At 48.0% G+C, this 26677-nt stretch overlaps 1 protein-coding gene across 8 annotated transcripts in view; it reads left to right on the forward strand.

Moving 5' to 3' along the window:
• The window catches only part of MAPKAP1 (MAPK associated protein 1), a 217448-nt gene that overhangs the window by 165391 nt on the left and 25380 nt on the right, over positions 1-26677 (forward strand). For all 8 annotated transcript variants that reach the window (XM_037160554.2, XM_037160699.2, XM_037160623.2 and 5 more), the window contains one exon: positions 14119-14259. In XM_037160554.2, the coding sequence (XP_037016449.1) occupies positions 14119-14259 (141 nt within the window). The remainder of the gene's footprint in view (positions 1-14118; positions 14260-26677) is intronic.

The raw sequence follows: 26677 nt of genomic DNA on the forward strand, positions 1-26677 counted from the left end.
TCAGAACCAACATTGGTTTCTTTGAAAAGACTAACAAACTTGCTGAACCTCCGAGGAAGTGGTCAGAACCACGGGCAACAAACGATGGAAAAACACAGACGGTGACAGGAGTAAGAGGGGCAACTACAGATCCTGCAGGATCCAAGTAGGTAATACAAGGTTAGTTTAAAAGGTCTACCCCCAAAAAGTGAAAATATACATGAAGGGGGGGGCCTTAAAATTGACACAAGAAGAAATGGAAAACTTGAATATTCCCATAACTATTTTGAAAAATTGAGTTGGTGTTGAAAAACCTTACCACAAAGAAACTCAATCCCAGACCACTTTGCTGGTTAGTTCTGCTGAACACTTACGGAAGAAACCACTCCAGTCTTGTATCAGCTGTTCCAAAGCGCAGGAAAGGAGATTGCGGTCTGCAGTTTATTTGACCAGACTGTCATAACCTTCTCACCAAACCCCAGTAGAGACCCTACACAACAGAAAACTTTCAGACCAATCTTAAGTAACTACAGCTGTCCTAAACCAAATATGATCAAACTGAATTCAGCATTATATTAAAAGAATGTAACATTCCCAGGTTGCTTTTATTCTAGGAATGCAAGGTTAGTTTAGCAATAAAAAATCCCAGTCAGTGAAACTGGAAAGCATTATGCTAAGCGAAATAAGCCGGGCAGTGAAAGACAAATACCATATGATCTCAACCTTAACAGGAACCCAATCAACAAAACAAACAAACAAGCAAAATATAACCAAAGACAATGGAATAGAGGACAGGCTGACAGTGACCAGAGAGGAGAGGGGAGGGAATTTCAGGGGAAAAGGGGAAGGGTTTGCAGGAACAAGTATAAAGGACACGTGGACAAAAACAAGGAGAGGGTAGAAATGGGAGGGAGGTGGGGAGGGCTGGGGGAGGTGGGCTGGGATGGGAGTAAAAGACAGAAAACTATACTTGAACAACAATTAAACTTTTTAAAAAATAAAAAGAAAGTAACACTAAAAAAAAAGAACATAATAAACATGGCATTTTAATTGAAAAAAAAAAAATCCCAGTCGGTATAATTTGCGCAGCAACAGATTGAAAGGAGAAAGCCATCTCAGAGATGGAAAATGCTCTGCAGTCATTCTGAGTTGTGTTCGCTGGAAGTTTTCATTACAAGACAAATAACTCTGATGTAATATTAGGAGGGAAAATTGTCAAGGATACAGAAATAACACAGCTAGACTAATCTCAACTAGGTAGTATCAAAACCAACAAACCAAAACAGCAGAAGAAGAAAAATTGGAAGGAAAATGCCAAAATGTTATAATAGTGGTTGTCTCTGGTCAGCAGGATTCTGTGTAATTCATTTCATTGAACATTTCATTACCATAATTCTGGATAATGCTATTTATTAGCATCTTGGTAAATGTTTTGGATCTGTAACACTTATCTATGTAAAATAATTTTTCAGATAACAAAGTGCAATTGTAGTGAAAACTTAGCCTCTCTTCTCTCTCCTAATTCCCCTCCCAGAGACGACAGTTGTTCCCAATTTCATCGGTATCTTTCCAGGGATCATCTGTGCATATGCAGACATACACTGCATATGTTTGTGAATGTGCCCACACAAACACACACACACATACACAGCCAGCCCTCCAGATCCATGGGTTTAGTTAGCATCAGCAGATTTAACCAACCTCAGATGCAAATATGCAGAAAAAAGTGTTACGTCATTGCTCACTCTTATTACCTAACTAAGCAGTTAGGTCTACACGGTTGCACCCTAAACAGCGTAGTATAAACAGCTACTTACAGAGCATTCACTTTGCGTTAGGTGTTGCAAGTGATCTGGAGATGATTTAAAGTGTGTGGGAAGGGTGCGTGAAGGTGACACGCAGTAGGCCATGCCATTCACGTAAAGGACCTGAGCGCCCACGAATGGCGGACTCTGCTGGGGGTTCTGGGACCCATCCCATGCGGATACCGGGGGCAACAGGACCGAGTTCACACACATTTGTGTTCGCTCCCTTTTGAAAAACAAATGGCGGCCAACTGTCATCAGTGCTCTGCAGTTTTATCATTTTGACAAATGTTACAGAGATCATTTCACATTAATCCACATATTTTACCTAAAAATTTACCTCCTTTTAACTGTTGCACAGTATTTCACAGTATACTGTGACTCTAAATTAGTTTTTCGGTTTGTGTCTTTCAAGAGGAGGTCAAACTTTCTTATACTAGGAAAGAGAGAAGCTGTAAGAATTGGTGGATAAAGCTTCGAAATCTGGGCTCTTGTGCTTACTCCACGTCTACGCGTGAGCACAGCCTCAGGGAACTTGCGTGACACCTGTGAGCCTCGGCGTTCCCACCCGAAGGAGCTGCGAGCACTTCCAGCTCTTAGACCCCGAGTCCCAGTTACTGTGTCAGCGGAAGGAGGCGTTCTCGGTACCTACAAGGCCACGAGGCAGTTGGTGGTTTCAGATCAATAAAATGCTATAACTAGTTTTTGTAAAATATAACTAAATTTAAAAACCAGTTTATTCTTTCTATAGAAAAGGGTCTTTTTAATTCTTAAAAAATTTAAGTAGAAATTCCAATCAAGAACCAAATATTATTCTCAAGTAGCTACCTATGAAAAAGTTGGATTGAGATTTTAAAAATATTTCAAAAATAGAATTTTTTAAACTTCTTTTGGTGTATTTGATCAGGACAGGATTACTATCCTTAAAGCCTTTTTTTTAAAGTTTTTTATTCATTGATTGATTTTAGAGAAAGGGGAAGGGGGCAGAGACAGACACACACACACACATCAGTTTATTGTTTCACTTACTTACACATTCATTGCTTGATTCCTGTGTGTGCCCTGACCAGAGATTGAACCTGGAACCTTGGCATCTGGGGACAGTGCTTTAACTAACTGAGCTACCTAGCGAGGGCCTTACAGCCGTTTGAAGAATGAACTAAATTATGACCATCTATTATGCAGTGCTTAAGAAAACATGCTATCAAGCCAGACTGCCTTGGTTCACATTCTGCCCCTGACACTTACTAGGCTGTGTGACCTTGGACAATTTAGCTTCTCTGGGGTAGTTTATCTGCCCTCATAAGACTGATAGGGGGAAGATTTCAATAATCATAAAGTTCTTAGAAAGGTGCCCGGCAAGGTACCAGTAAATGTTAACCATAATTAGCAAGTAATGAAAGAGCCGTATTCTGTGACGGGCATAGCAAGTGGGCCACACTTACAGAGGCCTCCAATCACAGGACGGCCAGGGCCCTCCAGGGGGTGTGCGATGGGAGGAGGGAGAACGCGTGGGAGGCGGGGCCAGGCCAGCAGTCTGAGTCGCTGGTCGAGAGAACCCAGAAACCGTGCACTTTCCAGCAACCGGGTTTGCTGTTCTAGAAGATGTGTGCACCTTGTAAGTAAAACCATTTGATTGAGAAGACTGCCCTAAGTTGGATACTGTCTTTCAGTTTTTCTTCTGAGAAACTGGGACATCAAAAGATTTTTTTAAACTTGTTTATTCAGAGCCCTGGCTGGTGTAGTTCAGTGGATTGAGCACGGGCCTGGGAACTAGAGGATCAAGGTTCGATTCCCAGTCAGGGCACATGTCTGGGTTGTGGGCTGGTACCCAGCAGGGGACGCACAAGAGGCAACCATACACTGATATTTCTCTCCTTCTCTCCTTCCCTTCTCCTCTAAAGATAAATAAATAATATTTTTTTAAAAAACTTGTTTATTCAGGCCTTGTATTGTAAGGCACAGTACCAGACGTTTGAAAATGGGCTCTCTTGTAATTTTCACAACCACCGTGTAAAATATTATATCTGTGGAGAGAGGTTGTGACTTGCCCAAAGTCAGCTCGCAGTAAATGATAGAAACAGAATTCTGTCTGATTCCAAAGGCCCCCCTGGGATTGTTGATGAAACAACCCAAATTTCCAGTCCTAAGGATAGGAATGACAATTGGCTTTCTGAGAGAAGAGGCTTGCAAAGGGAGCCAACATGACAAGGGTTCCCGCCTAGGGACTGAGAGTTAACATTTGTGCTTGGATCCTGGCCTGAAGAAGAAAGTGACAAGCCAAAGTCCTTGAGCTTTCCAGTTTGGATTCTTGTCTGATAATCTACTACACCCTTCAGCCAGCTGTCTGCTACAAGCTGGAATCGGACCAGAAGGAAGCGGGAGTACATTATGGAGAGGCTGTAACGTTAGAGGACTGCCGTTCTTGTCCAAGCATCATGTCGATCCTGGCACCAACCCGGGCCTCAGTGTCCTCTTCTGCCAAATGTTGCCAGTGACCTTTTCTCCTACCCACTGATCCTAGGTGGGTCACCCATCCAGGTCCTGAGAAGAAAGCTTCAGCATGAGCCAACTTATTCTTTCCACAGCTTTAAGAGAGAAACCTGGGGATTTCCATCGTGGGGGCCAAAATAGGCCCAGCATTACACTGGCGTCATGGAATACCGACAGAATGTCAGGCGCCGTGTCCTTGCTCTTGCATCGCTCAGGAGCCTGTCCTCACAGTGAGTCAGCACAGTGCTTACGGCCCAGCCTTTCGAACCATCCAGACCGGGGGTGAGCCACGGCAGCTTCTGACGTGGAGCAAGTCAGGTCACCTCTGAGCCGTAGTAGTTTCCAGCGAGAACAGAGGTGGTTGAACCTGTTTCACAAGATCTTTTTTGAGGTTTAAATGAGATACAGATGCTCTCCTTAAAAACAGCCTGTGAAGCCCGTGTGGGTGTCATCTGTATTTTATAGGAGACTTTTGAGACTTACAGGAGTGATTTGCTCATCATCACATGAATAAAAACCACCTTGTGTCCATTAGTAAGTCTAATGAAACAACTGACTCTAGTCATTTTACTTCCCAAGCAGAAGTCAGGGTAGTGAGAGGCTTCAGTTCATTAGACATCAGTTGAACCACCTTTGCTCTCTCTTCCTTTTCAAGGAGACCTTCCGTTGTTTCAGTATTTTGTTGAAATTCTGAATTTCCCTAATTTAAATGGAGAAAGGGCCTTAACTCGAGGTGCACAGTCCCGGAGATGACTGGTCCGTGGCCGGGGAGAGCGTCTCTGGGCCTCAGTCTGAGAGTTTCTCCTTGAAGACCCAGGAGAGGAGGCATTTCCTAAAAACCTCCCCAAATCACCCAGCTGCCGTCTGCTGGGCACAGGTAGAGACCCCTCCCTTCCCCTCCCCGCCCACAGGTTCTGGCCCACAGGTTCTGCCGTGTGGATTTGCCTGCTCCCACACGGAACAGTCATCCACCTTCCCACCCCCTTCATTACCGAAATGGAGTGAGCCTCCTGAGCCCCTCGCTCAACCAGGCATCTCCCTGGGGCTCCACAGGACAAGTAGGATGGCTTTGAAAGAGAACTTGGGCTTGCGTGAGCATCTTCCGCTCTAGGGGCTTCTCGGTGGTACTTGGGCTTCCCCATCACCAGGACTATTAAGTAGAGAGGAGGGTGAGGAGGGAAAGCACCCTTGGACAGTGAGTGACCGCCTTCTCCTGGTGTGTTTCCAGCTCCTCTTCCTGGTGCGTATTCGTCGCGAGCAGGTCCCTCCTCCGCCCCGCGCTCTGTGCCAGCCCTGGAGACTCCCTGGGGCTTCCCTTTGGCTTCTTGAGGCTCTCCCTTCTTCAGTCATAAATTACTGATCTCTCCAATTTCTATCATGTGATTTAAATGGGGGGGATTAAAACCTTTTATTATATCACAACAGCAGTCTTCAAATGCAAAAGAAAATGTGATTGCGCAAATAAACTACATAGAAATGGAAATGACTTGGAGGGATCTTGGCGGATTTCGGGTTGAGTTTCTGCTGAAAGCCAGCTACTTCACAGAGCCTGGCTTTGGTGAGGGAGACGTGCTCACTGTAAGGAACTGGGTATGTGGTTAAGGGTTTTTTCACTGGATAATAGCACCCTGCTTGCCACATGCTAACAGAGATTAAAGGAAACAAGTTTTATCCCCTCCGTAATGATACCTGTGCATCTCTGCCTCCTGCCATCTGGCTACTGTGGGACGGTCGGCAGCGTGTCTTGGGGGGAAAGGCAAGATGTTTGGGGCCGCTGTGTGATCTCCAGCAGGTCCTTCTCTGTGAGCTTCATTTCCCCACCTATAAAGGTGATGGCAGTTCCTACCCTGCAGGGTGTTAGGCAGGTTGCATGAGACTGTGTACATCGAAAGCACATGGGTGAGTGCGATGCACAGGGCAGGTTTTGGTCATTCCTGGTGTCTGTCCACACGTCTGAGACACCACAGCTTGAGCGTGTGTGTGCTCGCCTCTCCCTCCCTGTTGTTCCCGTCTCCCTCTCGCCGCTCGGACTTCCCTCAGGCCCCTCTGGGCAGTGGCCGGCACCAAGGGTAGGTGGTACCAAGGCAAAAGCCAGTGCAGACCTGGTTCTAGAAGCAAACGTGTGCCCTGACCACACCTACCACTTTGGTAATGAGAATCAGAATTGTGCTGTGTGGGTGAGAAATTCCACATGAACTGTGTTTTTCACTCTCCTCCTTTCTTGAAGGTTCCCCCCTTTTCATTTTATCATTAGGTAGTAATTAGTATTCAAGGGAAATTGGTCTTAATATATTAAAATTGGTTAAGTGCATTTAGACCTGTACCACAGCCAATGTCTTATTGGAAAATGTAATTGGGGACTCTGTGTATGTAATTAATTGAATTACAATTAAGAACTTTCATTAAGCGATACACTGGTACATTAGAGCAGCGAGGAAACATGTTTGACGAGCCGCAAACCCCGTACGGGCTCCAACCGAGGGCACAGGGACTCGTATCCCACGGGTCGGCTCCTGGCCCCAGAATCCGCCCTGCAGCCCCTGACGATGGCGTGGCCGTGCCTTGGGCAACATTGCTGCAGCGGCTCCACTGGTCTGGTCCATGCGGGGTTCTTCCAGCAGCGTGTCCTCACCCTGACTCTGGAGTCGGAGGGATGCCTCGGTGTTGGTCAAGTGTAACAGCTCTGAGACGTTCTATTGTTGTAAACAGTCACCCTTCGAATAGTCACCCTCTGTCCTCTACAGGGTGGGTGGCCTCACTCTGGGCACATATTTGTTCATTCATCCCCAGACATCACCGGAGCCCTCCAGCTAGGCCAGCCGCAGTGCTGGGGCGGAGGAGGAGCCCCGCCCCCTGGAGCCCACAGCTGTGAATGGCGCTTTGCGGGGTATAAAAGAGTGTATAGCAGGGGCTGGAGCTAGTGAGAGTAGAAAGGGAAAACTCCCTTGAGCAGGAATAAAACAGAGTCAGATAATGAGTGGGAAGAACGTTCCAGGCCAAGACGCTGCTAGTATGAAGGCCTTAGGAAGGAGCTTGGTGGATTTGGGGTGAATGAGTGAATGGAGTGCTGAGAGAAGAGACTGAGGGATCGGCAGGGCCTGGAAGGCAGAGCCCAAAGGGCCCCTTCCATGATCTGCTCTTTTTAGAAATTCCACAAACCTGAAACCATTTCTTTCTGATCACCTCATAAACCATGATTACTCTGCTTTATTGAGGGTCTGAAGTCTCCCTGTGGAAAGGCTCTACTCTGAGTGTTTAATCAGTTAGGCCCTGGCAGCAGGGATCTCCACCCTGGGTGTCACGTGGCGGGTGCAGTGAAGGGTGCACCCCACTGTGATCCTGACGGCTTTGAGGAGATTACTGCAGAGGGGCGTGTGTGCGTGTGTGTGCACGCCTCTGTGCTAACGTATGTCACCTATTGATTATTTTTTAGAGACCAGCAAAAATGACTAGTAGCCAAAGGGAAGTATTTGATAGAAGAGAAGTTTGGGGCTTATGAGGCTTTGGGGACTTAAAAGGCCTTTGGACGAAAAAAAAGTGATGGATGTAGAAAGCTCGGGGAGAGTTTCTCTGTGGCTCTCTCAGGCTTCCTGCTTTGAGTTTTACAGGAGAGGAGAGGGTGTTGGGTTTCCTCCTTTGTTCTGGCAGGGCCAGGCCGTGCTGTCCCGAGATATGTTTATGGCCCGTGAATCTGCATCGCCAGCCCACTCGAGGGACATATTTACCCAGAGGGTTGTGTGGCGGTTAAGGGCACATTTTTGGAATCAGAGTGACCTAGATTCAGTTCCTAGCTTCAGCTTATGCTGGTCACATAGCTATACCAGCAGGTGACATTCGCTAGCAGGAGCCTCATTTTTCTCACCTGTAAAAAGAGGATAATATCCAACTTAAAAAGGCTTGAGAAAACCAAATGAGCTAATGTATTTAAAGCACTAAGCATTGGGTCTGGCATATAGTCAACTCTCAGAAACAGTTAACTCGATTGTAGATTTTGTTGAGGTGGGCCCCCAGTCCGGTGAGGTGCCTGTGGGAAACTAGAAATGGCGTGTTGGGGTCACAGTAAATACGAGGGGTGGCGTCCAAACTCAGGTAGTGCTGTGCTGAACCTGTGTTGCAGCCAACGTCATTCCCACCTCCAGCAGCATCGCCGAGCATCTGTCTGCGCTCCACTTGCCACAGTGTTCCTGCCCTCGAAGGAACTCATTGTCTGGAAGGGGCGTACGGACACTTATCACGTAGGAGGCTTAGGAGGAGAGCCTTCAAGGCTGCAGGGTTTCAGGAGAGGCGCCAGGGAATATTCTAGACTAGATCTTGGAGTGTGTAAATATTGAAGAGTGAGGAGGACATTCTGGTATCACCTGAGCAAAGTCCAATTTAGCTGAAGCAGGATTGTTCTGATAAGGCTTCGGGACGGAGTGGGCAGGAGATGTTTTACTCTTCACGCGGTCAGTTCCTCGCACAACAGCATTTCACTGTGTATCAGGCCTTGAGGCGGACACACTGCCTGTCCCTTTGAGGGACCCCCACCCCCACCGTTTTATTTCCCACGAGTCCCCTTCGCACACTCTGCTCCAGCCAAAGGCAAACGCGTGCTGCTCCCTCTCTATACGCTCACTCCGTGGGCTTCACGTTTCCCCCACACTGTTGTTCGGTTGGGGTTTGCCTGTCCCCTAGTTCAAAGTTCCTTGTAGTTTGTACCTCTGAACACAAAACATGTCAGCAGCACACAGTAGGTTCATCCGAGCTTCGATTTGAGGGTTAGTGCCCAGTTGGCTGGGGCAGAGTCGTGTGTGTGCCTGTGTCTGTCTGTCTGTCTCTCTCTCTCTCTCTCTCTCTCTCTCTCTCTCTCGGTTTCTTTTCACTCCAGTGGAAACAGTTTGAAACTATAAAACAAGACCACGTTAGCCCTGATTGCCCGACAGCAGCTTGCTGTTCTCACAAAGGGTGCGCGGGGGCTTTCTCCCTGTGCCTGTCGTCAGGCGTGCAACACAATACGCAGCTGTGACCGCACTGTCAAGACTCGTGATTGTCCACATGACCTGCAGGGACAGTGAGAACAGGGCGCAGGACAGGAGGGGCATCGCTCTCAACTTTTTGGTCTTAGGACTGCACTGCACTCAAGAATTATTAAGGACCCCAAAGAGCATTTGTTTATTATGTTATAGCTACTCATTAGGAATAAAACCAGAAAATTTTAAATATTTATGAATTCATTAAAAAAGCAATAATAAATTTATTACGTGTTAACATAAATTTTTATGAAAAATAACTTTTAAAAATTTAATGAGGAGAGTGGAACTGTTTTATTTTGTTTTCCTTCCCTGAAGAGCATTTATTTTTTTCTATCAGGAAGGCAAATTATTGGCTAATCACCTGAACCAGTGGGCACTGTTTTATATTTTTGCAAGTTTCTGTAATGTCTCGCTTTATGGAAGGTACCTAGGTTTGCATATCTGCTTCTGCATTCAGTCTGTTACAGTACATTGTTTCGGTTAAAGTGTGTACAGGAAATTGGGCCTAATACAGACACAGTGTTGGAAAAGGGAGAAGGATTTCAATAACCTTTTCCGGGAATAGTGGGTATAATTTCCATTACTATACCGAAACTTGAATGATGATTTCGTAAGGGTTAGTTACAATGTGGACTCAGAACCACATCAATGAACTTGTTATTACTTTGGGCACTTGTAGGGTAATAGGCATGAAAAGAGCAAATAGTGTCTTATTGCTATTATGATAAAAACAGTATTGAAATTACAGACCCCTAAAGGGTTCTTGGGGACCTTCCTCCCCAGTGGGGCCTGGACTGCACTCCAGAACCACGGGTGGGGGGTTTACAGTTACCCGCCGACTCTCTCCTTGCTGTTGCCTGTAGGACCGTGGAGCAGGGACGGGAAGGAGGTCAGCAGAAGGGACGTGGTGGACTCCAGTCCAGTGGGTCTTTCCCAGCTTCCCCTCTGCCCGACAGTGGGATCTTGGGCAAGGTGTTGACCCAGTCTCGACCTGTGGTGTCAGAGTTAGGGTTTGAATCTACGTCACTGAACCCTTGCCTCGGTTCTTTCCAGTGTTGTTATGCCCCAAGGCCACTCCCCAGCCCTTGCCTCTCTCAGCACCTCCTCTTTTTCTTCCTTCCTTTCTTTCTTTTTCTTCTTTGCTCCAATCCCCAGACTCCACCTGCCCTCTCCTTCACCTTATCTCTGCCTCCCTTTGCACCGCTCCTGCCCTGGCCTGGCTTTCCCATGAAGATTGGTGCTGTTGCTCGTTTCCTCCTTCCTAATGTCTCACTCTAGAGAGTCAGGAAAATCCATGGGAAGACCCCGTGGGTTTTCTGCTCCCCTCACACCTTTCCACGTGGTCCGTGTGCTCTGCCGTTCTTCCAGAGCCAGTTGTCAGTCCACTCCGATCTGGTGCGCCAGTCACTTCCAGGCCCCGCCCCGGAATTTGATCTATCACAATACATCTTTGAGTTATTGCAGCTCGGGCGTTTTGACACAATACATTATGGTAATCCATGGCACATAGAGACATTAACACTCCCGACTTTGACAAAATGCGTTGCGAAGTCTTTGAAGGCACCATTATAATTTATCTTGTCATTCACCAGCAGACCCAGTTCAGCATTAATGTAGATGAACACAGTGTGGCTTTTGTTTCATTTAATTGCTTGTGACCTTTTTAATTGCTAATTTAACAAAATACCGAAGGGTAATATTTCAATTAAATTAACAGGTTGGGGAGTGTTTTTGTTAATGTATTTACTTTTAAGACATTGTTTTTCTCTCTACTTTTTACTTTGAGTAAATAAAATGTCCTCTCTTGGGCAGAGGTGGGTTTTTAAACGTGCAGCTGATAGCACAGTAATAATTTTAATACGCACATGGTACAGTGCCAGGCATATTTCATGTGAGTGGGTTTGCTCCTTTCTCGAAGGATGTGACTAGACAGGGCGCCTGTGTGAAGCCATGGGACGTGCCTGGTCCAACAACGGGCTTCCGCTGTAATGATCTGCTTCAGCCGTTCGCCTTCAACGAAGAGTCTTTTGCCTGCACCGGGTACCAGGCACGTCTCTCTGCCTCGTACTGTTTTCTTTGTTCCGCGGCAAGTCTGCAAGTTCCTGAAGACCAGGAACCCTGCCGGGCCCTCCCGTGCTCCTCCAGAGCCCAGAGCCCAGCGCACAGCTGGCCGGGGAGAGCAGGCGCAGGCGTTGGGGCTGGCTGGTCTGTACGCGCAGACTGGCCCCCACCAGCAGCGTCACTCCCGAAGCTGCTCTGAGAAGTGGCTCTGGAGCTCCGGGGCCGAAGTTGTTCCCATGCAGCAAATAACCTGCCTCGGAGTGAGCAGCGCGTGCTGGACGGCAGGGCTGATTCTTCGCTTTGCTCCCCCAGGTGCCATTGCCCTTCTAGTCGTGAAGGCAGACGTGCCCCTTGTTAGCTGGGGCAGGGCTCAGAACGTACTCAGGTATCAGGGGACCTGAATCCTCGAAGGGGGTATGAATTTACACTGTCAGAGAGTAGAAGGTCAATGGGAGAAGCATTAGTATGTTGAGCCAGCTCCAGCTGTATAAGTCTTGAATAAAATTAATAGAAGAAAATTGACAAGCCTTGCTGGTTATTCCATAGCTTTAAGACCTCTACTAAAATCCTATCATCTCGTCTGCCCGTTATTAACATTTCAGCAAAATATAAAGTTTTCATTAATCTCCCACAGCAAATTTAGGAGTGAAAACTGGCACTTGTTTGAGCTTTTAGGACTACATTAGCTGGTGTATTAAACAAAATATGTCATTCTTCAGTAGCTTCTGTAAGAAGCTAAATCAATTTCCAACCATATTTATGCACCACTTTATCTAAAAGCATCTGAATTATCATTTACAGCTAAGATGCTTTATTAGCAGCTGGCATTGAAATTGCTCAGTAAAAAATTATATGTCACGTTATAGTAATTTTTAAATTGGTTTTAATCCAATATCATAAAATGTAAAACTCTTAAGTGTGTTTTTTTAGTAATTGGCATTTTAACATAATGAGCTGTTACCTCTTTCCAAATCAAATACCTGCAATATTTAGAAAATACTAATTAGTAAAGAAAATGGAAATTCCTAAGCTAAGTTGTGTCTAATAATGGCATTTTCTCAGAAAAGACAGCTTTAAATGATTCTTAAGACATGAAAGGATTTTAATATTTCACCCAAATTCTCCAGTGTCTGTCTGTATATATGTATGTATGTATGTATGTATGTATGTATTTCTAAAATAGAAATAAATATAACTTAGCTATTCTGTTTCAGTAAAATAAAAATTGGAGAAAGTGGATGATTATTCAAAACTGTAAATTCTAGCCAGCCTCCCGGTTTGAGATGGGGACATTGCCCAGGGGAGGTGGTGAGCGTGAGGACGGCATCACAGGTGTCCCTGGGGAGGGACACAGGTGACGCAGTGGCTCCTGCAGGCGCCCAGTGCAGCTCTGCTAATCCCGGCGAAGTGACGTCGGTTAAGCCGCCCGGCCTCTCAGGTCCTCCCCGTCCAGTGGAGACGGCACTGGTGCTCATCCAGGGAATTCACTGAGCGCTTGCTTTGTCCTCTGCATGGCAGCACCGTGGGGGCCAGGCTACGGTGGTGCGTGAAGCAGCCACTGTGCCTGCCCTCATGAGCTTTGCAGCCCAATGGCAGAGGCAGATAACTGCTCTCTGTGAGAAGTATTCTGAAGGAAAATGCAGGGTGCATGATAGAAGGTGAACTAGACTTCAGGGGGAGTTGAGGTGAGGGTACATTTGGCTGGAGTGTCACCAGAGATGAGCTCTTCAGGAACAGTAGGGAGCAGGCCTGGAGGGGGACAGGCCAGGAGGGAGTAAACCAAGGAGAAGGGCGACTTGAGCAGAGAGGGCAGCATGTGCAAACTCTCTAAGATGGGACTGTGTCACAGGTGTTCGGTGGATGGCCAGCCCATTAAGGGCAAGGCTGCGTCCTTATGAGGGGAGAGCATTGCTGCAGAGCGTCCGAGCTGGGGTAACTGTAGTGTTCAGAGAGAGCGCACACAGTTGCTCGTAGATGAACTCAGTGCGAAGTCATCAGGAACCAAGTTTCACTGAGGAGCCCGCCGTACACTGTAAGCCGTAACTGGGAAGGAAACGTGTGTGGTTGTTAGGCTGCCAGTTATGGAACAAAATATTCCTGTTTTATACCCAAATCTAGTTTTTTCACTGCTCCGACTCTTTCCCAAGGAGTTCTCTCTGGCTGTCCCCGTGGAGCCATTTCTGGGTGTCCCCTCCCGCTGGTGAATGGCACCAGCAGCTGTACTTTCACAAGACCACTGTGCATCCTCTGGGGGGAGATAGTTTAGCTTTGCTTTGTAGCATGACCTTGGACATGTGACTTCACCTCAAAAGCGGAGAGTGGGGTGCAAGACAGCCAGCTGATAAATAGGCGCTTTGAGAATCTCGGAAAGGACGGGTTCCTCAAGAAACATGGATTACTTTTATGATCAGGAAAATTAATGTTAGAAAAATAAACAAGAAATGTGACCGCTCGTACTTTTGTGATTTTGGACTTAACTCTCGTGGAAACTGAGAGCTTCTGGTACGAGTTTTTCTCTCTCTCTGTGTCCCTGCTGCTTAGCCAAGGGCCTGCCACAGAATAGACAGTGTTTGTGGAATTAATTGTTGAATGATTAATATGTTACCATTCTCTGTTTACTGGAATGGCATTATTAAGTCATCGCTCAGACTTTTCTTCTCCAAATTAAATAGCCCATATTATTTTAATGTATCCCAAAGCATTTTAAGCAGACACCATTTGCCAAGCCTCATGTATCTTTATGTGTTGAACTGCTTTTTCCTCCCCAGGTTCAAGGGCAGACGGGGTTTTTGAGGAGGATTCGCAAATTGACATAGCCACGGTCCAGGATATGCTTAGCAGCCACCATTACAAGTCATTCAAAGTCAGCATGATCCACAGACTGCGCTTCACGACCGATGTACAGTTAGGTAAGTGCATGAGCAGGTGATAAACTGAGCCCTTTCTATCAACAGTCAATGCAGAAATAGGGAGACAAACAGCATACAACTTTTATGTGACCCACATACCTAACAGTAATTTGTTTTTGGAGAAAATGTTTGAACAATGAAATTTAAAGTACCTCCTTTATGAACAGAAGAGAAATAGAACTGACTTGAGACTCCTGTCAAACGGGTTGGCCTCTGTGAAGTCCCGTCATCCTTTCCACTCCGTAATTCTCTTACCTGCTTGCTACCCTTAGAACTACTCCAAGGCATCGGACTCACCTTTTCACGCTCAGTGGGTTCATTGCCTGTCCATTCGTGCATTTATTCAGGAGACTTTGTAATGATCTCAGAAGTTGTATTTGGGTTCCCACCAGACAATTCGAAACTAACTTTTAGCTAATATTTGGGGTAAACTTGTTCCAACTAAACACTCAATTTCTGTTTTGACTTCAACCTAACAGGAGTTGAAAAAGTGTCATAGTAGTCAACACAGCATTAATCTGTTATTGTTCTCACAGCTGTCACTCAGAGGTGTCCACTGTGTATTAGGCACTGTGCTGAGTGCATGCACTCATGCACTGCTCCATGCACTGCGTAACTGCCTGGAAAACAGCACTCTCCTGTCCCCATCTGATCAAACAGGGAAGGGAAACGCGGTGCAGAGAGGTGAGCTCAAGCTCACACAGCAGGTGGGTGGTAGTATCAGGAGCAGAACCCAGGTCTGGCCAGTGTGACTGCACCTGCTCCCTAACCAAGGATGCTGGGAGGAGGGGGAGCAGGGGTGGAGCCTGGCTTGCTCAGTCCCAGAGCTGAACTGTATGCACACTGGCTGTGCCGCTGACCTCTGCCGCACCGCCCCTCCCAGGCCGTCGTGCATAAAGGGAGAAGGCTGGGATTCTAATTCTGAGGCTCACGACTTTTATGTTTCTCTCAAATGCTTTGTACGTATCTTATCATCAGATCTTTTCTGATGTTGGCATTAGTCTGGCTAATGTGTAATAAAGCCAGAAAAATAATCTCAAGAATTTCTTCCCAACTCGACTGACAGGAGCTTGAAATACGCTAACAGTATAGCACAGAAATTAAGGGATGAGTGTCTGAATCACAGCTAATTTAAAGTGTGGTTCTATCAGGAACCAGCCGTGGTGGGCAAGTGTCTTCACTTCCTGAGCCTCAGTTCCATTCTGCCTAAATGGGAGAGTCAGGAGTACTGGCTTCTTAGGGTCGCCATGGGAACGAGGCAAGTAGCACATGTTAAGTACTAGCAGGGCCTGGCAGTTGGTGAAGCTTCTGTGAGTGAGAGCCGTTAGTGGGGAAGCAAAATAGAGGAGCACTTAGGGGACAGACTCAGGACTTAACAGCATGGTTCACACCCTGGCTCGTTTGTTAGCTGCGTCATCACAGGCAAATGATTCAGTCTCAGTTTCCTCATTTGTAAAATAGAGAGAATGGTGCCTATCTCACAGACAGGGTAATGATGGGGATGAAATGTCACAACACACAGAGAATACTCGGAAAGGCACCTGGCATGTAGCAAGTGCCCAGTGAATGTCTAAGGTGATGGTGATTCCAGCCCTGGCTGTGAGGCTCCGTTGGTTGGAGTGCGGTCCCAGTGCTGGTCGTGAGTTCAGTGCCTGGTCAGGGCACATGCGAGAGTAAACCAGTGGATATATGGATGGATGGAATGGCAGATCAGTGTTTCTCCCTCACTCCCTTCCTCTCTGTTTCTCTCCAAGGTCAATAACACTTTCTAAAATTAAAAATAATAATAATAATGGTGGTTCTAACAAACTAAACAGATGAATTATTAGCTCTCAGTAACTTTGAACCAAAACATGGAACCCACCTTTGCTTTCCCCAATCTAGGCTGTTTCTTCCTCCTTACAAAAAACAAAGATTTAAGTCTTTAAAGTGGTTTTAAAAATGCTCAAAAAGAAACCAGATCCAAAAAAGGTGGTAAAAGTATATATCGTATGATTCCATTCATATAACATTCAAAAATATACAAAAATGCCCTACCATGTAGAAGCAACGATGGTGGTTATCCTGGGGAGCTTGCACGAGAGGGGGGCCTTCTGGGGTGCTGGCCAAGTTCCGTTCCTTATCTGGGTGCTGATTCCCTGAGTGTGGAGATTCATGGCAGTCAAGTCATACACACTCTTAAGATTGATGTACTTTCTGTTGGTGTATATGTTCAGTGGAGAGTTTACTAAAATGAGAAGGCTACTCAGGCATCCAGTGTGTTCATGTCTGAATGCAGCTCCAGAGTGGTGGGCTTCTTCCCCTGCTTTTTCCCCAAAGGCAAAAAGCCAAACTTGGATTCACCGGACTCTGCCCTCTATGTCCATTTAAGGAAAAGGTCCACAAAAGGATCTGGGAGAGGAGCCCACGCTCTGCAGTCAGGACTGGGTTTGGACCCCAGCATTTCTACTTACCAGCAGTGTCACCTTGGACGAGGCCCGTCCCTGGTCAGTCTTCGTGTTTGTCATTCACAAAATGCAAATTGTTTTCACCTTTCAGGACTGTGTGACAGCCGTGCATAGAAGCTGTATTCGCAGTGGTAGCTTGTCTTAGTGTTATGACTGTCACTACTGCTTAGTTTGCCTACTGCTTTCACTCCCAGTCCACCATCTTGAAAGTCTTGAACCACGTCACTCAGGTTAGGTAGTGGCTCTATTGTGGCCACAGTGGGACTTCCCAGGTAGAAATGGATGACGACAGTGATACGAGTATCTCTCCCTAGAGCGGTGGTTCTCAGCAATGAAGTGACCAGACGCCAGGCCCTGGTCACCTCTGGAGGCTTCTGCTGGTACACATGGCGCCCTCTGGTGGAAAGTCACGGCTCTGAGGAGCTTCTAAATCATGTCAGAGTGTTTCTGCTGTGGTTTAAGTTCAACCCTTAGCATTGTGAGCAGAAACTTCGTTAATACGTCCTAAGGAATTTTTCGACAATCAGATGAACTATGCCCATGGGCACTACACTGTGCAGTGGATAAATGCACTCATTTCCTATCCCACGTGCATGCGTTCAGATACGTAACTTAAGACTCTCTCTCCCCCCTTGCAAAGCAGATGGTAACACCCTTCCATTGGATGACGACACCAAAAGCCTGTGCGCAACAGCCCAGAAATGCCCCCTTTCCAAAACAGAGCCTGCCACCGGGCGCAGGGCAGCAGTCAGCACACCCTTTGTGAGCCTTCAAGTGAGCGGCCGGGTCCTGACTTCAGTAAATAACTTATTTCATTTCAGCTGAGTGGCCAGGTGCTTCAGATCTTCCCTGACACTGACGGAGGGGCCCCCTCCGCTCGTCCATCCGTGTCAGTCAGAGCGGGGGTTTCACTTGCCCCCTGTGGCAGGTGCTGCTAAGTGGTGTCTGTGTGCGGCATTTACCCACCGGCCCTGCTGAGTCCACAGAAACCGCTCGGCCACTCGGAGTACGTGGTACATGAGAGCACACGGCTGGGGTCGGAGTCCCCAGGCTCTGCGGGGCCGGCACGGCTGCTGGTCTTCGGACGGGCTGCAGCGGCGGGCACAGCAGTGCTGCCATCTGCCCATGTCTCTGAGGCCAGGGGATGAGAGGGTCCGACTTTGGCCTGTAGGACCCAAAGTTAACGAGTTTTCTGCCGGACTTTTCTATGATCAGAAAGTTTGTTAGAGTCTGTTAAAGAAACCCATGGCAGAGATCTGATCTTTTAAAACAATAGTAACAGGAAAAGTTATCATTTTTAGAAGCAGTTATTGTTCATCGAGTGCTCACTGTATGCCAGGCGCCCTGCTGATCACTTTTTACATGTGTTGTCCCCTGTAATTGTAGCTCTGTTATGAGATAGTACTGGTATTGTTTATCTCCATATTTTATATGAGGAAACTGGGGTACAGGGAAAAACCAAGTAAGTAACAAAGCTGGAATCAGAACCCAGGGCTGTCTGAGGCTGGCTGCGCCATCGCGCCTCCAATGCGAGTCGCCGTTGCATGACACCCTGTAGTTGTGTAACGATGTCCAGTATGCAGGGAGCGTTCACCCCGTTACCTTGTTTATCCCACACAGTACACTGGCGACGTCACGCCCACTTCACAACTGAGAAGACAGGCTCGGGGGAGTTAATGAAACAGCGTGGTGTGTGTAGAGCACCCAGTGCTCACTGGCACGTGGGTGCTACCCAATAGGCAGTAACTCCCTCCCCCTCGTTCTGAGCCATCAGTTATCTGATGTACCCCAGTAGGAGAACTGGGGCCGAAACCCAACTCAGATGCCGGACTGTCCCTCATGCCACAGCTGCCTCAGTCTTTAGTACCTCACCTTCACAGAGGACTTGAATGCTTCTGTTTGGCCAGTTGTAAAATGTTCGCACATCCCTCAGCCTTCTCCCTACCCTGGCATCTGGCACTCAGTGTCCTTGTGACAGGGGGTTCACTGTCTCACCCTCCTCCATTCATGTCATCAGCCGGTCGCTGCACTTCCCCCTGGGCCTGGACCTGACCTCCGCATCCTCCCCAACACAGCCCGACAAGCAGCTCCTGCCGGTCACTGGAGTTGTTGGCGTGCGTGCCGTCGCTGCTCTGGAAGGCTCACCGAACAAAGCCGCCATCCCTGCCTATTCCTCCTTTTCTGAGAACATTCTGGGGGGGTGTGGTCTTGCCTGTGTCCCCTCTGTGCTGGGCCTGAAAGTACAAATGCCCTTCGAGTGTAGCCCTGGCTTGAGCTCGGGCCAGTTGAGGGTTTTTTCATTACTTGATCTCCCTTTTGCCTGATGCTGTGTGGCTGACCATAGATAGGGTCAGGCCCTAAGACGTAGGCACGACCCAGACACACCAAGACTAGCAGGGTGCGTAGGTTTGGGGAAAATCGAAACTAAAAGGGTCAGATGGTAAATGCCAGCCGCAGTCGAGAAAGCCCGTAGTGTACTATCAATGAGTATCTGTTGTCTGGCTGGCAGAAGCTGAGCTATGAGGCACCTGCCAAGGCTGCCCAGAAACCCATATTAAAACTAAGGCAGAGAGGGCCAAGACACTGCCGCCATCACCATCACGCACCGCTCCTTCACACCACACCCCCAGCCGTGCTTCCTGTCCTGACCCCGTTTCAGAATCACCGAGTCTCTGACCTCATCCCAGACCTCCTGGCTCACAGTGTCCCTTTAATTGTGGGGTTTGAGAAACACAGCCTCGGAGTATGCGAAAGACGTTCCTGCCCCTTATCTGTCTGTCCAGGGCTTGTTCTCACTGACTGGGCAGGCCGGCCTGGTTTTCCTGAACACTGACTCGGGCTGAGGAGTGCTTTGAGGGCTGTGCCGCTGTGCTGACTTGATCCCTTCACCCAGTCGTTTGTCAGTGTCGACTGTCCTCCATCACCAAAGGGAAACATAACAGACATTGAACTCACAGCACAGTTTAAATGCACAATGAACTGTCTGTGTCGTGTTGCATATATAGCCTAACAGTTCTGTACAGGATGTACAAAGTCTGTGTTGGATTTACAGATAAAGACTATATTGTAAAATAATCTCTACAAAAAGGTCACCTCTCTTATTTCTTCATAAAACAACCACAAGCATAAGCATAATGCTTGTGATCACAGTAGTTATTTATCAAAATTACCAAGTACAATAAATAGCACATATCTTAGAGTGGACAGTGAACTTGCATCTCAGAAGCCGACTCCAGGCCGGTTTCTCAGGGCTGCCCAGAGCATTGTGCTGAGGCAGCATCCTGAACCACGTCGAGGGCAGCAGAAGGAAACTGTGATTGATTAAAAACGTCTGATATGGGGCTGAGCCTGATGAGGGGCAGCGTGTTTGCCATCTAGTGTCTTCCCTGGTTTGTCTGTCCTGTTGCATTTACTGCGACCCTAGTTAAGGTCTGTAATTTAAAGAAAGCCTTATTACAGTGGAACTTTTTAATATGCAGGGCAAGGCCAAAATCAACTTGGAATTTATTCATAAAAAATTGTGTATTCTTACATGTTTAAACCGCAGTCACCTTCAAAGTATTCTCTGTTTGATACAAGTACCTATCAAGACTTTTTTCCCACTGCTCAAAAACAGTTTTTGGACGGGTCAATTTTGATGCATTTCAGTGTTTCTGCTATTTTTTGTTTCACATTTTCCACATCGGCAAAACATTTCCCTTTGAGGACTTTTTTCATCCGGGGAAACAAAAAAAAAAGTTGCTCAGGGCGAGATCAGATGAATAGGGAGGGTGGGGTACAGGGGTCATGCCAGTTTTTGGTCAAAAACTGCTGAACACTCAGTGCAGTGTGGGCAGATGTGCTAGTAACTCACCCATCATGAAATAGGAAAACGTATTGAAAGGGTCCTCAAAAAAAATTCCTTGAAGCCGAATGCAGCCTCTCACAGCAATGCCCACTGGTACCCTGATAGAGGTGGGTTCCTAGAACACTCCGTGGGGAAGGCCTGCACTACAGGGGCCCGCCCTCGGAGGACAATTCTGAGGGGGTGTTGGGTCATCCCTCACACAGTATGCAAGCTTACACACGATGACAACACGGGACTGCCAGAGTGAGGTTTGCGGCCTGCACGTGATTGCTGCTCGGGCCCACTCCGGTGCTGGCACTAGCTCTCCGTGGCTGCGTGAATAAAACCGCGCCCTGTCATTTCCTGACGGGGGATCTGTGGTATGTCGTGCATGTAACTACATAACCTGGAAATGTATGTTCTTAAGCAGTGGACTGGTCTTCCTTCCACATTTCTGTTTCATTTTCCTTTTTGAAGACCGAGGAGTTAAGCCTCCTCTAGTCAGAGATACTAAACTGATCGTGAGACATGCATTGTGCTTCACTCCAGAATCCCTGGGTCCATTGAGTAATTTGAGGATGGCAATTCCATTATCAAATGATTGCTCTTTCCCTCTTGAGGCAACATTTTCTGGTCCAATATCTAGAATAGAACTTAAAAAGCACTAATGAACTTGTGAGTGTAGGACAGATGCCATCAAGACTGCCTCCAGAAAATTCCCTTACCCCGTTAGTGATCAAAGCAGTGGTGGGGTTGGGAGGGAGATCCCCTGACTGGGATGTCGGAACTCTGGGGGCTTTTCCCAGCTGTGTACCTTCCTCTAGTTGCCTGCTCCCAGGTCTGCTTTTTTGAGAATCCCCAATGACGCCGGGTCAGGTTCCTTGGGTGGCTGAGAAAGAATTGAGAATTGGAAGAAGTTGAGAACGGCCAGCGTCAGGGAATGGATGGAACAGGATGTCTGAGAGGGCATCAGGGTTCTGCCCACTTCTGCCACCTCCTCATCCTCAGCACTCGAGTGCCAGCAGTGCGCCTGCACCTGGCGTGGGGAAGACCTGGGTGTCCCACCCTGTAGGTGACGTTATAAATTACTTAGGAAACGGCATCACTGCTCCCTAGTTCTCATCATAAGCGCACCCAAGGTGTCCATATACCTGGACAATACTTCATGGGGGGTTTAACCGCCCCAGCACAAAGTCTTTGTAACTGCCTTCTCTACAGAGAGAATTTAGCCCTCACCTGAGGACAGGTGTTACTGGAATTAGACAGTCCCAGGTCTCAGTCCGTAAGCTCCGCCCTTATGTTGAGGGCTGTGCAGAGCAGAGCTTTGCTGTATGTTCACAGTCTCACTCACGTTCAGGCCACCCCTTAGTTTCCGTCTGAGGACAGTGGTCTAGTCAAGTACACCTGGATTTGTCACTGACCACGTGTTGGAATTGGCAGCTTTTAGCTGGGTTCCCAAATGGTTTCGGATGGCTACCCCCTTGAACGGAGCCACTGATCCTGGGCCCCAGTGTCTCACTTGATCAGAGGAATGTCAAGCTCTGCTGGTTTTCATTGACCCACAATATGACTGTGCCATCTATTTTGGGTTTCTACATATTGCCATGGCCATGGTTTTTATACTGTAATGCATTTGATCACTGTGAATATACCCACTTTACAAGCTTTGCATAGTGAAACAGGAGAGCCGGTCTGTTTAAGCCCTGGCCGGGGAGTATGGGGATATGAATTATGGGGACGGCTCTGACATCAGAGGGTGACATCAAGTAAGTCCTGTCCTTGCCCTGAGCCCCAGTCTCTTCATACAGAGAAGGAAAAGCCCAGACGAGGTGATCTCGGAGGTCTCGTTAAGCCCAAGCAGCCTGTGTGTCTGATCCTGTGTGTAAATCAGACAAGTTTCAGAGCCTTCCCCGGCTGCTCTGTGGATGCTATCGATTGGCCGTGTAGATTCAGTGAAATCCACTCTGGCAAAGAGTCCTTCAGTGGCACTCCCGGGGGGCTTCTCCAGGCTTTCCTGGGCTCTGGGTAACCTGAAGACAAGAGGATTGTGGAATTGTGTAAAAAGCTACTCCAGGGTTTAACAACAGTGGGGATTTTGTGGTCTTAGAGTGGTAGGAAATTGATGAATGAACCACAGCTCTGGGTGTCTGAGCAAATAAACAATAACTCAGGAGATACACTGAGGCATGGAATATCGAATGCCCTAACTTCTGCCAGGCTGGTGTTTCAGCTTGCTAAAGGGGCGTTTTAAGTGTGTCTCACAGGAGCTACACCTCCCGAGAGTCAAGCAGGCTACCTGGGACACTGGGGACGGCCGAGGGGTCAGAACACACTAGACTGGTGGGATAGACCTGGGCTTCAGCCCCTGCCCTGCCGCTTACTGGCTTGATTCACTCCGGGCAGAGGCATCGCTCCACCTTTCTGAGGTTCACCCTCAGTAATAATTTCCAGAGCAATTGCTGGAGCTCTTGTTATGTGCCAGGCACTCTCCCTAAATTTATTACATGCTTTTGCCATTCCGTTTTCCTGAGACCTCAGGAACCGGTACTGTTGTTGCCCGACTTTACAAAGGAGGAAGGTCAGGCCCATCGAGGGAGAACAGGATAACATCACGGAAGTGTGCTGGCAAAATCAGGGTCTCCAAACTCATAACCAGGAGGCTCTGTAGGATGGGGCTTCCCCAGCACACGTGTCTCCACGGCTCCGAGCGTGGGAGCGTTCCTCCTGGTGGTGACTTGAACTCTCGGGGTCACAGGAAGGAGGCATCCCCAGTGACCCCTGGTGACGGGAGGTTACTGTGAGGACTGGTGGGTGTGAGGGCAGTGGTTTCCCAGCTGGACAGTCGTTGTGGATCCTGGTCCCTCCAAGGATGGGGTCTAGAGCAGGCCCCAGGGAGACTTCCCCCACCCCTGGTCTGGGGCCAGCAGGCCCCTTGTTCCCGTCCCTTCCATGGCTGCCTGAGCTCTGCCAGTCTGGCCCTCATCACAGAGTCTGTGCCACAGCCCAGTGCCTCCCTCTGGACACTAATAGTCGTGAGAAGTAGTGGTACAGGTCACTGGCCGTGAACTAACCGCCCTTCCACGCACTTTACAAGTCTTATTTCACTTAACCCTTACAACAAGCCCGTGCAGTTGGCTCTGTGAGTCATCACCATTTTGTAGCAGGTTGGCCAGTCACGTAGTTAGGAAAGCCGACGTTTGAACTCAGAGTGCCCGGTCCCCAGAGCCCCTGCCCCTCACCTCTCTGCACTGCTGCCTTTAAGTCCAAAACGGGCTCCTGCTTCCCTCCCAACAGGTTGCAGTAAACTCTCATCAGCCTCCACACCAAGGGGCCCAGCCCAGGGGCTGCTCGCAGGAGAGCTAGTCCAAGTTAGCGGAAGAGGACACACAGCACCCATTTCCTTGTATGGAAATCGCTGGGTCGGTTCAAACAGACAAGGGTCTCCTTGTAAACACCACAGCCCTCGACAGACCCTTCCCCAGAGAGTTGTGTATGCGTTAGAGCTGCGTTTTTGTTTACTTTGTGCTGCCTTGTTAAGGGAGGATTTATGTGCTGGCGGTGGTGCAGGACAGCAGTCAGGCGGTGTTTTCCGCCTTGGACAGGCGGCGTGGTAGTCTGCTGCCAGTGAAGCTGGACCCGCTGTGTCTGGGAGCTGTCAGAAGCGGGAGCATGAAAAGGTCATGACAGGTGGCTGTGGGCGAGTAGGGGGCGGGGGAGACCTGCGGAAGGAGACACATGGCCTCCCTTGTTTCCAAGCATCTTTGGGCCAGCCCCCATGCTCTCTTTCTCAGGACATGCAGTCGCTGGGCACCACCATCAGAGGGGCATCGGGCTGGGTGCCGGCCGCCCCAGAGCCCTTCCCGGCAGCCCAGTCTTCTGGTTACTTGAGAACTGCTAGAGGGACATACCCTTCAGTTACGATCCCTTTTCATGGTTGCCCATTACAGAACTCAGCCATGCTAAATTCTGAAATAGAAACCAAAAAGGGGAAAAAAGCCAACTTTTAAAAAGGCTTGGGTTTATTTGGGGTGAAATTTTTATTTTGGAAAAATACAGAAAAGAAACGGACATAGTCCCGCTAGCCACAGTTGACCACTGACCAGTTTGGAGCATGTTCTTTTCATCTCTTTTCTACAAATATTTGTCGTCCTTTTCACAAAACATAAGAATTTTTCCAAGTTGAAGCTTTTCTCACACATGATTTTTCATGGTCCTGCTGTATTTCTTCATGGCTGAATTAATGAATCCTCGATCGTTTGGCCATTTAAGTTGGAGAAAAGTAAACTTAAGAAAAGCCAGCTTGCCTCGTTTTCTGAGACATATGTTTGTGACTTGAATTACTTACAAGTAGCACACGGGGACGCTGTAAGCAGTGCCTCTGCCTTTCTTCAGTGGCTTTATGCTAAACTTGAGCCAGGGGAATTAAAACCGCGCTCAGTGGTCCAGAAATGATGGTGATGGTGATGATGGTGATGGTGATGATATTGATAGGAATTCATGCTCCAGTTTCTCATGTAGGAGCAAAAACAAGTGTGCACGTATCATCACGTTTGAATATTGGTCTGTTCCTTGTTGAAAATTGAGAGAGGAGACTGAAGACGGGGTGGGCAGCATTCCTGGCCAGGTCCTCGTCACTTAGCTGAATGAGCCTGAGCAGAGCAGAGCAAAGCACCGTGTTTGGGACCCAGAAAGCTGTGGGTGTGAAAATGGCTTTTCCACTTGAAAGCTCTCCAACCTTCTACAAGCACCTCCCCTCCCCTGCAGTGTGTGGTGCACGGAGTGTGGTGGCCGGGAGGACACACTCTGGAACCAGACTGCCTCGCTTTCTCGGGTTCCAGCCTTGCCGTTTTTAGCTGTGTGATCTTGGGCAAGTTCCTTAACCTCCCTGTGTTTCCGTTTCTTCATCTGTAAAATGGGGATAAACATAGTAAACAACTTGGTAAGGTTGCGAGACTTGAATCAGTGCATGCAAAAGGTTTCTAACCACGCTGGCGCGTAGTTGGTGCCAGTTAACGTTCACTTCTCTTTGCCCTGGCCTGGCCTAGAGTGTGGCACCGGCCTCCTGACTGGTCTCCTCTCCACCAGGCTGCCTCCTCCTTCCAGCCAGAAGGGGACCTCAGACTCCCAGGTCAGGGACAGAAGAGGGTTCTGTTTGCTTCCAGGCTGGATTCTATGGATTCTCTTTAGCAGTGGGGTCTGGGCGTGCTCAGGAACCTGGGCTCCTGCCCTGGACTGTGAGACCAGCACCTGGACAAGAGGCAGAGGGCCGCCACCTCTCCAGCAAGAGCAAGCAGGTCCTGGGGGGCCACGTGCCCCTGCTTTATGAAGCTGAGACTTACACACATTTCAAGTAGGATGAGAATATTTAATGTACAAAAGGAGTTTTCCCATCAGGACAGATTCCCCGACAGGTTCCTTTAAATAGTGACTCCTCTAGGCAGGCAAGTGTTTTACAGATCATTAACTATTTGACTGAAAGCCTGCAGGGCAGAGAAACTTAAAACGAAAGTGTTGAGGGCCCCTGCCAATTACAGATCAATCCAAAATGAAGATAAAGTATCTCTGGAACTAGAAGTCAGTGGGGAATGTGATTTGATTCAGAAAAAATCTGATTTACGCGCAACTTTTCTGGAACACACTAATGGTTTAAATAGCATTCCACCTGCCTGCCCATCTCGAACCTAGTGCGTCCATCTCCCACGTCTTCACTCCCAAGCCCCAGACTTGGGGTTCTCCTCTGTGTACAGTGCCTGCACAGTTACCCTAGGAAAGGGCGTCATTGGGAAAGTGCTCCTGTGGCCGTGCAGAGCTTAGGCAACTGATGGAGAGATACAGCCCATAATTGATGAACTCTACAGTAACAATTTGCAGATAAAAATAATAGAAGTTAAAGTGTACTTTACATGATAAAAGAAAGATGAAAGAGGACGAGAGTCTGTTACATCTGAGATGGTTACAAAAGTCCTGCTTTGTGAAGTAGGCTCTGTTGAAAAGATTGATGCAATGGGGAGTGACCTTGGCTTGGAGCAGGAGCTGGTGATGTATGTATGAGCATCCCTCTGCTAAATGGACCCAGATTTGTAGCACTAATATACATGGGAGCCCAGAACCAAACTCAGTACAGCAATAAATCAACAGCCACTTT

This window comes from Artibeus jamaicensis, unplaced genomic scaffold (genome assembly GCF_021234435.1).
Source record: "Artibeus jamaicensis isolate MK-2021 breed Jamaican fruit bat unplaced genomic scaffold, CSHL_Jam_final contig_471, whole genome shotgun sequence".
Lineage (NCBI taxonomy): Eukaryota > Metazoa > Chordata > Mammalia > Chiroptera > Phyllostomidae > Artibeus > Artibeus jamaicensis.